This window comes from Engystomops pustulosus, chromosome 7, assembly GCF_040894005.1.
Source record: "Engystomops pustulosus chromosome 7, aEngPut4.maternal, whole genome shotgun sequence".
NCBI lineage: Eukaryota > Metazoa > Chordata > Amphibia > Anura > Leptodactylidae > Engystomops > Engystomops pustulosus.
This window is the reverse complement of record NC_092417.1, coordinates 125071345-125086202: the sequence shown is the minus strand read 5'-3', so window position 1 is coordinate 125086202 and position 14858 is coordinate 125071345. Positions and strand designations below refer to the sequence as shown.

Sequence of the window (14858 nt, the reverse complement as noted above, 5' to 3'; positions counted from 1 at the left end):
CTATCTTGTACGTAACCCGGGGCCTGCCTGTACACGCTTTCCACTTAATCAACCTTTTATGCTGCTTATCCAACAAATAGTTTGGGCAGTAAAGCAATCTAAGCACTTGGGTGCAATCCGTATAGTGCCTAGACACTATTCCACAGTGCTTACTATCCTACTTGGAATCTGTAGAACAGCACAGTTCATTCGGTACTAAAAATGACAGAAACATGGTATTGAACAAGTGTCGAGGTTTCGATACATCGTGCCTCCCTATTAGTCGTTTTTCTTTCTAAATTTTCACACTGTAGTCTAGGGTATCTAGGTGGTACCTAATATATAAATTTTCCCATAAGTTTCTTATTGAATATTTTGGTGTCCTAGTACTTTTCAAAACCCATTTGAGAGGTAGATGGATTCCAGCATTTGAATGATACCATCTATAATAGTGGTCTTATAATATAGTACTAGGTTTGGTACCCCCTAGCCCGCCTTTTTCCAATTGCCTTTTTACATTTTTAGTTATCCGCTGTTTTAATAGTAAGCAAATGTAAACCCCCATGTAAACAAAACTCTCCTCGGCCCAAATAAATTGATGCCTTGTTCTCAACATATCGTTAGTCGTACATACGTATATAATAGGAACAAGATGAGTTTTGGCCACTTTTCATTTATAAAAGGATAATCTGGAATTGTTTTTGTTTCCATTAAGTTTAAAGATAACCCCTTTAAGAGGGTAGCTAGAGACTCTGCAAGCATCATAATAACAGTAGTGTTTGTGTGGGGAGGGGTTGACTTCAGTAGTAATTTTTTTTTTTTTTTTAACTGTCAGAAGACCCCTCACCCAGAAACCATCATGTGTAATTCCGTGAAGATGATTCGGGAAAAACTGAATATATCCCTGGAAGGACAAGGCTCAGAGCACAGAGAGAACCCAGATGAGTTTGTATATGACATTTATTATGCAGAAGCATCCCCACAGAACTGGTTCCAGGACATTCTCTCTGTACGGGCATACTACAACGAGCAGGAGCTGGTAAGATCACAAATATGTCAATTTCTAGGGATAATTGGTTATGAATAGTGATAAGCAGACTCACAAATCTTCAGGTCTGGCCGAATGTGAACTTGGAAATCTGTTTGGGTACCGAACCCCCCGTTAACATCCATGATCTATGCCAATATCGATCAAGGGTGTTAACTCCTAACCTCTTCATGACCAATGGTCAATTGGTGCCTGAATGACCACATAAATTTTTGACGTTCTATGTACTTATTTAAATGGCGATGTCTCTGTAAAAGCATCGCATATCGTAACAAATTTTACTTTGTTTCTTTCAAGACATGTGAGACTTTATCTTTATACAATATATTTAATAATTACATATATAGAATTTACCAATAATTGACTACAGATGTGAAAAATTTTTGTCATTTTTTTTTTGATTAGTGTAGTAACTTTTACCAAACTATGTTCTAAATATGTACAGCTTTATTCCATCACCCTTTCCCAGGTTCAGCTGTGCGCATGTACTTCTGCAAAAATGAAAAGTTAAATTGTATCCTTCTGCACCTTCTACATTCTGCCTTCAGCTGAGCAGCTGGAGGAGGGCACACTTTAAACGTCTATATACTGTGTATTCCGGCATATAAGACGACTTTTGAAGACAGAAGATTTTTCTGTCTTCAAAAGTTGTGTTATACGCCGGAATATACGGTATATACACGTTTAAAGTGTGCCCTCCTCCAGCTGCTCAGCTGAAGGCAGAATGTAGAAGGTGCAGCATGGAGAGGGCTCACGGGCTGAGCCCTCTCCATAGCCGGTAAGTCTTTGCTGCATATTGCAGCAAAGGCTTACCGGTAACAGCCGCGATCGGTGCTAGCACCGATCGCGGGTGTTTTCAGAGCGTTGGCTGGCGACAAAGCTGCCAGCAGCCTCAAAAAGATAGTGGCGCATGGGCGCCGCCATCTTACCTGGGATCGCCGCTCCCCGTGACGTCATCAGTCTCCGGCGATCCGTCTCCATGGTAGCCTCGGGTCTTCCGAAGACCCGAGGCTATTTCGTTTTAACCCCTTCATTACAATGTGCTGATGGCACATTGTAATGAATGAGGAAAATCCCCATATACTGCCATACTGTAGTATGGCAGTATATGGTAGTATCGACCAGACAACCTAGGGTTAAAGTACCCTAGGGAGTCTGAAAAATAGTATAAATAAAAATTTAAAAAAGTTAAAAAAAAAATTATAATAAAAAAACCCTAAAATTTCAAATCACCCCCTTTCCCTAGAACTGACATAAATATAAATAAACAGTAAAAATCATAAACACATTAGGTATCGACGCGTCCGAAAATGCCCAATCTATCAAAATATGATAACGGTTTTTCAATGCGTTTAACCCTGTAACGGAAAATAGCACCCAAAGTCAAAAATGACACTTTTTTTTGCCATTTTGAAAAATATAAAAAAATCTATAAAAAGGGATAAAAAGGTCGTACAGTCCTAAAAATGATATAATTGAAAATATCAAATTTCGCAAAAAATGACACCATCCACAGCTCCGTACACCAAAGTATAAAAAAGTTATTAGCGCCAGAAGTTGGCAAAATCAAAAAAAAAAATTTTGTACAGGAAGTTTTCATTTTTGTAAATGTATGAAAACATTATAAAACCTATACAAATTTGGTATCCCCATAATCGTACCGACCCAAAGAATCAAGTAGACATGTAATTTGGGGCGCTCAGTGAAAGACGTAATATCCAAGCCCACAAGAAAATGGCGCAAATGCTTTTTTTCACCATTTTCATTGCATTTGGAATTTTTTTTTCCCGCTTCTGAGTACATGGCATGGAATATTTAATAAAATAAAAATTTAAGGTACAGTATGGTAACATTTACAGTAAAATGGACGATGGTGATGTTGTTGTTGTATGCCTTATGTTTATGAGCGACAGTTTTCCTGCTATATACCTGCATGTCATAAGAATTTAAATTAAAAAAAGGACCATGTTAAATTCAAATCTGTTTTTTTTTTTTTTTTTTAATTTTTATCTGTGTTTTGTATGCGTTGGAAAAGGGGTAGTCTTATACGGCGAATATATCTTAAACTCTATATTTTAAACAGGAAAGTAGGGGGGTAGTCTTATACACCAGGTTGTCTTATACGCTGGAATATACGTTATTTCTGAACCCTTGCACCTAGAAATATGACATTCATGTGACATGTTAGTGTCATTATAAAATGGAGAGTTTCACCTTTTAAATATGATAGTTAATATTATATTATATTTAAAATTGCTGCAAAGCGAAGTAATATTAACGAGCCCTTATAAAGCTCCATAAATGGAATACGAAGAAAAGTTAGGGATTATAATATCTTGCATGCGGAGCACATCCCTAGAAGTCAATGTATCCACCAAATTTAAAAAAAAAAAAAAAAAATGGACGGCACCTGCATCATATCCATATGCAGACTGTTTTTTCACAAATGTTGCTAGGCAACCAACTGGCCAGGGCAAGAGGTAGATTAGAAACCCATCAGTTCTTTTTTTCCCTATGTGATAAAAATGGATGGCTTACGGACAACGCCACCTAATTTTTTGCAGATGTGTAGCAGACATCCTGTCTGAATGAACCCTTCTTTTTATGTCTTATCCATTTTAATGAATTTCATTTAATTGTATTATCGCTTAAATAAATAATGTGATGATATAAAGAGATCTCTGAAAAGATCCATCTCTATATACCAGTGCATGGAGCCTGTGTCACTCTCTTGGTTATATAAAATCCTCCAATTGACACCTAGGGAGCCAATAGTCAGTGGATAGAGGCTCTGTCTCTCTATGGCAGGTGGAGTGTGGAGGTTGTGGTTTTAAATCCCAGGCTGGGCAACAAATTGCATTTAATTGCATCATTTACAGTATTTTTTCGGACTATAAGGGGCACCCGAATATAAGGCGCACCATCAATAAATGCCTGCTAAAACGTTTAGGTTCATATATAAGGCGCACCTGATTATATGGTTGAATGACCAGCAGGTGGCAGACATGTGCACAGTTCAAAGCTATTGTCTGTAAGAATGGTTCATATATAAGGCGCACCTTTGATTTCTGAGAAAATCAAAGGATTTTTAGTGCGCCTTTATAGTCCGAAAAATACGGTAGATTATACTATATATGGACAGTTCTGATATTTCCCTAATGACCCTCTGCAGACAGGTACAAGGGGGGAGATATACCATATGTCTCTTAGAGTAGAACAGTTCTAGTTCCCCATGGCAACCAATCAGATCTCGGCTTTCTTTTTCATACAGCTGTTTATAAAATTAAAACTCAGCTCTGATTAGTTTCCATGTGCAACTAGAACAGTTTCGCCTCAGAAACTTGATGAGAAATCTCACCCATGGAGTCTGTTGAACAGTGGAAGTCTTTAAGTACCGCAATTTAACTGAAACCGAGTGTTAAGCACATGTTCAATTTTTCAGATGCAGTTTTTGATGCCTTAACCTGGAATGGAGTAGAAGGAGTAACGCCTTTTAATTATTTGTCACAATGCATTGTGCAGCCCTAGGTATGACCAATATGGCACCATTACTACTTCCTATGGGATGCTTTCTTGGCATCAAATCTGCATTATGAAATGGTCCCAAATTATATAATATATATATGTATGTGTGTGTAATATATATATATATATATATATAGATATATATAGATATATATAGATATATATAGATATATATAGATATATATAGATATATATAGATATATAGATAGATCTCCAAAATAATAAAGTTGATGTGTAATTTTGACTGTAGGGTGAGAGTCGTAAATGTGAAGCCTTTAACCCCTGAAGGACGCAGGGTTTTTTCGCTCATTTCTTGCTCTCCACCTTCAAAAATCCATAACTTTTTCCATTTTTACGTGTACAGACCTGTGTGAGGGCTTATTTTGTGCGTAACAAATTTTACTTTCCCGTAATGTTATTTATTTTAACATGCCGTGTACTGCGAAGGTGAAAAAAATTCCAAATGTGGAAAAATTGAAAAAAAACCGCACGTGCGTCACGTTCTTGTGGGCTCAGTTTTTACGACTTTCACTCTGCGCTCCAAATAACACCTCCGCTTTATTCTTTGGTTCGGTGCGATCGCGGTTATACCAAATTTATATAGGTTTTATTGTGTTTTAATACATTTTCAAAAATTAAACGTGTACAAAAAAGAGAAAACATTTTTGCCATCTTCTGAAGCTAATAACTTTTTCATACTTTGGCTCACGGAGCTTTATGAGGTGTCATTTTTTGCGAAATGAGCCGACGTTTTCATTGCTACCATTTTGAAGTCTGTGCGACATTTTCATCATTTTTTATTTCATTTTTTAATGTGATGTAAACAGGTGTAAAAGTCGCATTTCGGACATTTGGGCGCCATTTCCCGTCTCGGAGGTCACCGCCGGCCGTAATCGTTTTTATATTTAGGGCATTTTGGGACGCGGCGATATCTAATGTGTCTGTGATTTTTACTGTTTATTATGTTTTATATCAGTTCTAGGGAAAGGGGGGTGATTTGAATTTTTAATATTTTATTAATTTTTTATTTTTTAAACTTTTTTTTTTCACTATATCTTAGACCATCTAGGGTACATTAACCCTTTATTTGCGGTGGGGGTTTACTATAATATGCAACAACCCCCACCTCTGTATGAAGAGGCCTCAGCCCGTGAGCCCTCTTCATACATTCCCTATACCTAGGGAGGGGTTAAAGAGGTTATGCCGCAATCAAACTTGTTTTTAAAAATCTCCCAAAGAGATGTAAATATTCAGAAGATGTTCTCATAATGGTTAATTTGAAAAAAAAATTAGCTTTTTAATTTATTATTCTGGTGCTTGTGCGGCTTCTACTCTCTCCCACAGGAACAAGTGTGGGAGGATCCAAGATAGGCAGTTATGCCACATGTTGGCTTTCCATACATCACTGATTTCAGAGTCTCCTTTCACATGCTCTACTCAACTAGTCCCTGCACTTACTAATACCCAACATAGCAAATCTAATGGAAATCCTATGTGTCCTTATTATTATTACCTATACCAAAGCCACACTCTTATTTCCTGTACCTTCCCATCCTTGTCACATCACAAAATAGATAAAGGCAACTCTATGTGCCACACATCCTAATGTGCATATGTTTCAAGAAAGAAGTTGGATGTGTATGGAAAGATGGCTTAAATCAAGTCTTATTGAAATAATGAAAAACTTTATTATTCACAATAAACACTAACTCTTAAAAACACTTAAAAACAGCACAGACAAAATGTTGTGCTGTGTGCAGTGCATGAAAATAACATGCTCTGAGCTAACTCCCCCACTGTTTACAAATCAAAGTAAATCTCTACTTGGTATCTTATGAAATTGAAAAATGTATTGTAAACATTGACTGGCTGTGCAAATGTGTAGCCCGTGCTATATAAAGTGCAACAAGTGTCCTAGGATCAATAATCAATACACATGTCCATGGAAAGCACAATACAGCGATATGCCAATGTAAATAAATAAAGTAATATCACCAAGTTAGATGAGGGGGAGATGCAGCGCCCCACGCGTTCCGCCTCAAGTGTGGCTTCCTCAGGGGTATATGGTTTAGTGTCTCTAGGCGGTATATATATACCGTAATGATTGGGGAGAGTGATCTCACCTGTCCAGGTGTGTGCTACGCAATGGGCGGATGCGTGTGGTGTTTCGTGTCGGCGTCAGCAACTGTGCGCATGCGCACACCCAGGCGCCGCGCGGCCGACACAATCCTCCGCCTCCAGCTTGTGTCAGCCGCGCGTCACCAGGTGGGCACGCCCCCAGTGTTCTCGCTGTCTATGTCTCTATGTGACTTAGTCTAGGTGAATTCCTTAAAGGTAAGTAAATGTTGGAATGCCATGGTTCAGTGGAATCCGGACATATGGTGTGCAAGAATAAATTATAAAGATTCCTGTAGATACATGGGCTATGCTCAATCTAGGATAAATGCATGTAGATGATATCAATATATAACAATATACAACAGAGAGTGTATATACTTAGTAGATGGATATTTATTTGAAGCAAAAGGGTGTATTATAAAAGTGAGTCTCTGTGTGTCAATCGTGAAAAAACCTTTTGTTTTTTTCTTGTTTTCTTTCTTTTTTTTTCTTTTTTTTGGGATTTTATGTTTTTTCTGTCTTTTCGCTTTCTTCTTTTCCGTTTTTAATTATTCTTTTCTTTGTGTCTTTTTATTTTCTCCCAGTGGTATGTGAAAATTGAGCCCAGGTATTAGGCTTTCCAAGAGTGCAGATATAGGTGACGGTCATATGAAGAAAATAGTTGAAGAATCCCCGTTCTAGGTGCTGTAAAGTGTTTCTTTGTGTCGGTAGCCACACAGATGCTTGAATTACTTAATATCTATTGGTGATGTGTCCTCCTGGTGATTGTGCTAAGTGAGAGATAAAAAGAGAAATTAATAATTGCATACTAAACATGTGAACACCCATGCAAATATTTCATTTACAAACTTTGCCCATAATAATTGTTATACAGTGTAGGAAGGCATTTGCCAGAATGGCTCTGCCTTGTTGCGCAAATTCACAAAAATTGGCATTGCCCATGTTCCTTTTGTAAAAAATAAATAATAATTAATAAGTTGTGATACTCACTACTGGATGTATCCAACAGATCCCAGTTGTTCATTGTGGTCTCACCATGTATTGCATGCCATGCTGTTGCAACCAGACTCCACAGGAATGTTATGCCTTTCTGTAGAATCCCGTGAACGACAACTCCTCATTTATTCCTGTTGGTGTCATGGAATTCAGGTTGTATATCCATCTGGATTCCCTTTGCAGTAGAATGGGGGTGATGTCTCCCCCTCTAATGTTGGTAACTATCTTCTCCAGACCAAATATTCTGACCCCTCTGCATTGACTTCCATGGAAATTCATAAAGTGTGTTGCTACCGATGTCAAGTTTTTATCCTGTTTGAAATGTTTCTTGGCCATATTGATGGAGGAAAAATGTTGCTGAATTCTCTTTTTTTAGTGGTTGTGATGTTTGTCCCACGTAGATTTTGGGGCAAGTACATGTTAAGAGATATATCACATTTCTTGTTTTGCAGTTTATGTAGTCTCTTAATTTGTATTCCTTTTTGTCAATTGGATTGGTGAATGTGTCCCTATTTGCCATATATTAGCAAATATTACATTCGCCGCAGGCATATGTTCCTTTAATTCGATGACCTCCTGTGGTGTTGGAGATAGGTCGGGTAAAGTGACTTCTTGTGAGGTGATCTTTAAGATTTTTTTGCTCTTCTGGCCGTGATTGTGGGTCTTGTATTGATGAACTCCCTTAATCTGGGCTCACTCTTTAGTATGTTCCAGTTTTTTCCAAGGATTTGATATAGGTCCTGCCATTGGTTGTTATATGTGGTGATGAGTCTAACCTCATTGTCTTTCCTTGGTTTTCTGGGCTTTGGTGTTAGTAGCGTGTCCCTGTTAATTTTAGTGACTCGCATGTATGCCTGGGAGATCACCTTCTTGGGATAGCCTCTTGCCCTCAGTCTATTTGTCAATTCTTTTGCATGTATTTTAAAATCCTGTGGGTCATTACAGTTTCTTTTTAGTCTTAGCATTTGGCTGTAGGGTATGCCCTTCTTTAGATGCTGCGGATGAAAACTGTTGAAATGTAATATGTTGTTGGTGTCTGTTTTTTTGCGGAATAACGAAGTGGTTATTTTTTCTTGATTTTTTTTTTGACACCTTCAAATCCAGGAATTCCACAGATGTGTTGGAAATATAAGGCGTCAATTTTACATTGATGGTGTTTGTGTTCAATTCTTCTATGAATTCCAAGCATTCGCATGTTGGGCCCTGCCACAGAAAGATGATATCATCTATAAAACGATACCATTTAAGTACCTTAGATTGAAAGTTGGGCAATGGGTGCACGTGTGTCTCCTCCCACCATCCCAAAAAGAGATTCGCGTAGGAGGGGGCACAACGCGCACCCATTGCCGTGCCTGATATTTGTCTGTAATAGACTTGGTCAAAGATGAAATAATTGTGGTTTAATGCAAAGTAGAGTAGGTCTAAGATAAAGGAATCATGCTTGCGATCAGAGTTGACTTGTTTGTTCAAGTGGTAAGCCACTGCTTTGAGTCCTATGTCATGGGCAATATTCGTATACAACGATTCAACATCCATTGTTACCAGGAGGGTTTCAGAATGTATTTCAATCTCTTGTAGTTGTTCTATTAAATGCATGGAGTCTCGTATGTAGGATTCCAGTTGCAAGACCATGGGCTGTAAGAAAAAATCGAGATAAATACAAACTCGTTCACAAAGCCCTCCTATTCCTGCTACAATTGGCCTACCTGGCGGTTTTGACATGGATTTATGAATTTTTGGAACCAGGTAGAAAGTTGGGGTTACTGGTGCATCAACTTTTAAGTATGTAGCTTCTTTTTTGCTGATTATATTCTGGTGTAGAGCCTCGGAGATCAACCGATCAATTTTACATTTGAAGGTGGTTGTCGGGTTGGATGGGAAACTGAAATAGAATTTTTGGTTATTCAGTTGGTTTTTTGCCTCTTTAATGTAGTCCTCAACTGCCCACAAGACCACGTTACCTCCTTTGTCCGCCTCTCTAATTATGAATGTTTTGTTGAGGCTGAGTGCTTTTAGTGCTTCTTCCTCCTGTTTGGAAATGTTGTTGTTCCGGTTCTTGTCTGTGCGTAGTTGATTGGGCGTGCCCACCTGGTGACGCGCGGCTGACACAAGCTGGAGGCGGAGGATTGTGTCGGCCGCGTGGCGCCTGGGTGTGCGCATGCGCACAGTTGCTGACGCCGACACGAAACACCACACGCATCCGGCCATTGCGTAGCACACACCCGGACAGGTGAGATCACTCTCCCCAATCATTACGGTATATATATACCGCCTAGAGACACTAAACCATATACCCCTGAGGAAGCCACACTTGAGGCGGAACGCGTGGGGCACTGCATCTCCCCCTCATCTAACTTGGTGATATTACTTTATTTATTTACATTGGCATATCGCTGTATTGTGCTTTCCATGGACATGTGTATTGATTATTGATCCTAGGACACTTGTTGCACTTTATATAGCACGGGCTACACATTTGCACAGCCAGTCAATGTTTACAATACATTTTTCAATTTCATAAGATACCAAGTAGAGATTTACTTTGATTTGTAAACAGTGGGGGAGTTAGCTCAGAGCATGTTATTTTCATGCACTGCACACAGCACAACATTTTGTCTGTGCTGTTTTTAAGTGTTTTTAAGAGTTAGTGTTTATTGTGAATAATAAAGTTTTTCATTATTTCAATAAGACTTGATTTAAGCCATCTTTCCATACACATCCTTGTCACATTATACTTAGAGGGGTTTTTCCACGAAAAAAAAAAAAAAATTCTCACATCTCAATGCCCTAGTGATTGTTACTCAATAAAGATCACTTTGACCCCTTACTTTACAATTTTACTCAGTGTTATTGCTGTTTTAGCTCCTCTCACTCTTTATGGTGCTCAGTGCAAATTCCTAGGGTGTGGGCGGGGCCTCTAGTTTTGACCCATCTAGTTTTGTGGGGTGACAATGTGGTTAGATTATCACGGTACAGTTGTATATGCACTTTCATCGGGCTTCTGACATTGTACTGACTGGTAGAAGGAGATTAGAAAGATCAGAGATGCATGAGATCCATTAGATGCCTATTACAGAGTCAGGTCTGCTACATCTTTGTTCTCGGTCTCACAGCTATGTGCCTGCATTCTCCTTCCCCCCAGATCATTTATCTCTGTGTAGCTTGTAGATGTCTGTCTCTCCTCACAATCTTTTGCCAGGAAGTGAATCCGTGTATGTGCCAGTGTGCGCTCCGTCCTAGGACTGCAGGGGGCGGGGCTACAGGCACAAGACACAGAAATCTCATCTGCACAATCTCCCATGAAAATCAAGATGGCTGCTGACACGAAGTCGGAAGTTACATAGTCTGATCTAGGGGCGACTGAAATTGTGTACAGCAGGACTGATAGACAGGTTGGACTTGTATCTGAAATGCTGCATTTTCGTTAATAGTGAACTAGAGAATGTGTGTGTTATTTTGATGTGCTGAGTACATATAAGAAACTTGTCTTTGTGGAAATACCCCTTTAACCCCTTAGCGTTCTGCGCCGTAGCTCTACTGCGCTGAGTCCCGCGAATAGCATTGGGGTTCGCAGGATGTAAGCAGTAATCTACCACTGACATCCTCGGCTAACACCCGCTGTCGGAGTGGGCTCCTATCGCGGATGTTTAACCCGTTAAATGCCACGGTCAATGCGACCACGGCATTTAACGTGCCTTCCGGGGGTCTTTACCCCACTATCGGCCCCCTGCGCCATTGTTGGCTGCGCCGATCGCTGCTGTGGCACCTCTGGGGTCCGATCGAGACCCCAGAGAAGCCTGAAGGCAGTGCCTTTAAGATGGTGTCTGTGACGTCATCTTAAAGGCAAAGTGTCCGCCTATACATCTGCATAGGCTGACACTGCTAATACCCTGCAATACATCAGTTTTGCAGGGTATTAGCAGTGTCTAATGTTTTTCAATAAAAAATAACTTACTAAATAAATCACTAAAAATGCCCATAAGCCCCTAAACATATAAAGAGACATAAAACGCTCAAAAAAGTCTAAATCATAACACAAACCCTACATATATAGTATCACCGCATCCGTAACAACCTGTAGAATACAGCTAAACAACTATTGAACCCATATGATGAACGCAGTAAAAAAAAAACCTTTAAAAACCCACCAAAAATTATGATTTTTACCTATTATATTCCACTAAAAATGCAATAAAAAATGATCAACAAAACATATGTACTCTAGAATGACAATGTTGCAAAGAACAACATGCCCAGAAAAAAACAAGCCATCAACCAGCTCTATAGCCGAAAACGTAACAATGTTATGCCACTTGGAAGACGGCGTTGCAAAAATGATTGATTTTTTCCCCCCACATTAGGGTTTTATTTGGCAAATTTAGTAAAACATAAGAAAAAATATTCCTGTCTGGTGTCCCCGTAATCGTATCGACCCATAGAATAAAGATAGCATGATTATTAGGCTATACGGTGAACACGAAAAAAAAAAAGTAAAAATCCAGTACAGAATTGATGCTTTTTTACTCATGACCTCAAAGTTCCTAAATTTTCAACAATAGGGGATACCAACCCCAAAATGGTAACACTGGAAAAAGCATCTAATCCCGCAAAAAGAATGCCCCAATAACGGAAAAGCAAAAATTTTATAGCCTTCAAAAGGGGCCAATGAGGAAACTAAAATCCTGGCAGCTGCAGGGTGCTCCTTCCCTTCTGCGCCTCACTGTGCCCCCATAACACAAGTAACGACCACATGTGGGGGGTCTCTGCACTCAGGGGAAATTGTAGAACAATTTGTATGGTGGGTTTTCTCTTTTTATTTTTTGGAAATGTGTATATTTTAGGGCTAAATGAACATATAACAGACAAAATTTGACCATTCTAAATTTCACCGCCATTTTGATTCAATTTCTATGAAGATCTCAAGGGGTTAACAATCTTCGTAAATGCTGTTTCTGATAGCTTGAGGGGTGCAGATTTGAAAATGGGTTGGTTATATAGGGTGGTTTTAATGCTAAATATGTAAAATTTTTATTTCAAACGGTATGTATCCCCAAAATAGTCAATTCTGAAAATACAGAAAATCGCTATTCGATTTGTAAGCTGCGTGCCGTCAAAGTAAATTATCCGAACATTTCAAAACTTATGAAAATGTAAAGTAAACATATAGGAAATGTTATTCGGCAAGTTATTAAGGTGGTAAATCTATCTGCCTGAAAACGCGTGATTTCGAAAATGGAAAATTTTTCTAAAAATTCATTTTTTTTTTTTTTTTTTTTTGTAAATAAACGCATAACTTATCAGCAAAAATTTACCACTAAAATGAAGTACAACATGTGGGGAAAAAACAATCTCAGAAACGCTTTGATAAGTAACGGTGTTCAAAAGTTGTAACCATATAAAGAGACGCAGGTCAGAATCCACAAAATGGGACTGAGCCTTAAAGGGAACCTACCACCACGAATCTACCTATAAAGGTAGATCGGGTGGTAGGTGGATGTATGGGACGTGAGGATAGCCCTTTTTAGAGCTAATCCTCACGTCCCCGCTAGCCTAGCATAAACTTTATTGGCCTAATATGTTAATTTAATTAAGCGGCTACAGGGGCGTGGAGTAGCCGGACACGAGGCTACACGGCGCGGCTACTCCACGCCCCAGTAGCTGCTTTCCCCCGCCTACCCTGTGATCTTCGGCGCGCAGCTCCTGGCAGCTGCGCGCCCTCGTCCGAGAAGCCGGAGTTCTGCGCATGCGCAGTAACTCCGGCCAAGATGCGCGATCTCGGGAACGAGGCCGGAGTTACTGCGCATGCGCAGAACTCCGGCTTCTCGGACGAGGGCGCGCAGCTGCCAGGAGCTGCGCGCCGAAGATCACAGGGTAGGCGGGGGAAAGCAGCTACTGGGGCGTGGAGTAGCCGCGCCGTGTAGCCTCGTGTCCGGCTACTCCACGCCCCGGTAGCCGCTTAATTAAATTAACATATTAGGCCAATAAAGTTTATGCTAGGCTAGCGGGGACGTGAGGATTAGCTCTAAAAAGGGCTATCCTCACGTCCCATACATCCACCTACCACCCGATCTACCTTTATAGGTAGATTCGTGGTGGTAGGTGCCCTTTAAGCTACAAAATGGCTGCGTCCTTAAGGGGCTAAAGGGGCTATCACTCCGGTCCATGTGCCATGTAAACAAACATGGTCGTGGGAGCAGTGCTGGACTCAGCTTCCGACCGGACCCGACAACCATCTGATCCGCATATACAATGCTGTGAATGGGGACTGGTGGGCGTGGCTGGCCACGGACGGTCGGAAGCCAAATCCAGGGCTGCTCCCGTAGAAATGTTTGTTTACATGGGGCACAGACCGGAGCGACAGCAGCGCGGGACACCCGGAGGGCGCTGCAAGGTAATTACAGTCTAATATTTTTTTCTAATATTTAAGTATCGGACAACCCCTTTAATTTGGAAAATAAATGTTTGTAAAAACAGAATATCATTTATCTCATAAAACATGTTTCATATGGGCCTTATTTATAAAATGTCTCACAGTAAAACTGCCTATGTTGCCTATAGCAACCACTCACTGTTCAGCTATCATATTGCCAAAGCAGGTTACTAAATGATAGCCAAGCTATGTTTGGCTACTTAGGGCAACAGACATATACTGTCACTTTTTTTTTCTGTAAAGCTAATTTTTCTCATAATGTGTTTTTTTTTTTTTGATAGGCGTTTATGTATTATGTATGAGAATGGTGGACCATTAGTTGATAAGTCGCAAATTGTTACTCAACCTCCTGTCCAGGCACCGCTTTCGGCCAAGTGGGCTGAACTTTTACAAGTGAAGGTTTACAAGCTGCCCAATATTACTAAATAGCCGGAATAGACCCCATCATGAGAATGAGACCCCCTGCAATTTACAGAAAGAGGTCCTAATCTCACTTAGTGTTATGCTGCTTCAGGGAGGTCAGAAATTTCCAAACACAGCACTCGGGCATTTCCACCACTCCTATTCACTAGATGAGTGCCACAGATACCAGAGTGCTATGCTCAGCAATGTCCAACTATCCCTTAGGGTGCTGTCACACGTTAGTGTTTTGTAATGCGATAATCCATCGCAATCGGCACCCTGTGTCTTGAATTAAATTGCTAATGGCGGACAGCACCCATGGCGTTCTTTGTCCGTTCCAAATGCGTTTTTAGACGCACT

General features: G+C 40.0%; 1 protein-coding gene across 3 annotated transcripts in view; it reads left to right on the top strand.

Moving 5' to 3' along the window:
- SLC7A6OS (solute carrier family 7 member 6 opposite strand) overlaps positions 1 to 14858 on the top strand; it is a 52025-nt gene that overhangs the window by 3887 nt on the left and 33280 nt on the right. For 2 of the 3 annotated variants that reach the window (XR_011848992.1, XM_072117763.1), the window contains exon 3: positions 815 to 1018. Coding sequence is in view for 1 of the 3 variants with exons in the window: in XM_072117763.1 (XP_071973864.1) it covers positions 815 to 1018 (204 nt within the window). In the remaining 2 variants the exon portion in view is untranslated. The remainder of the gene's footprint in view (positions 1 to 814; positions 1019 to 14858) is intronic. The other variant, XR_011848993.1, reaches the window with a different exon arrangement.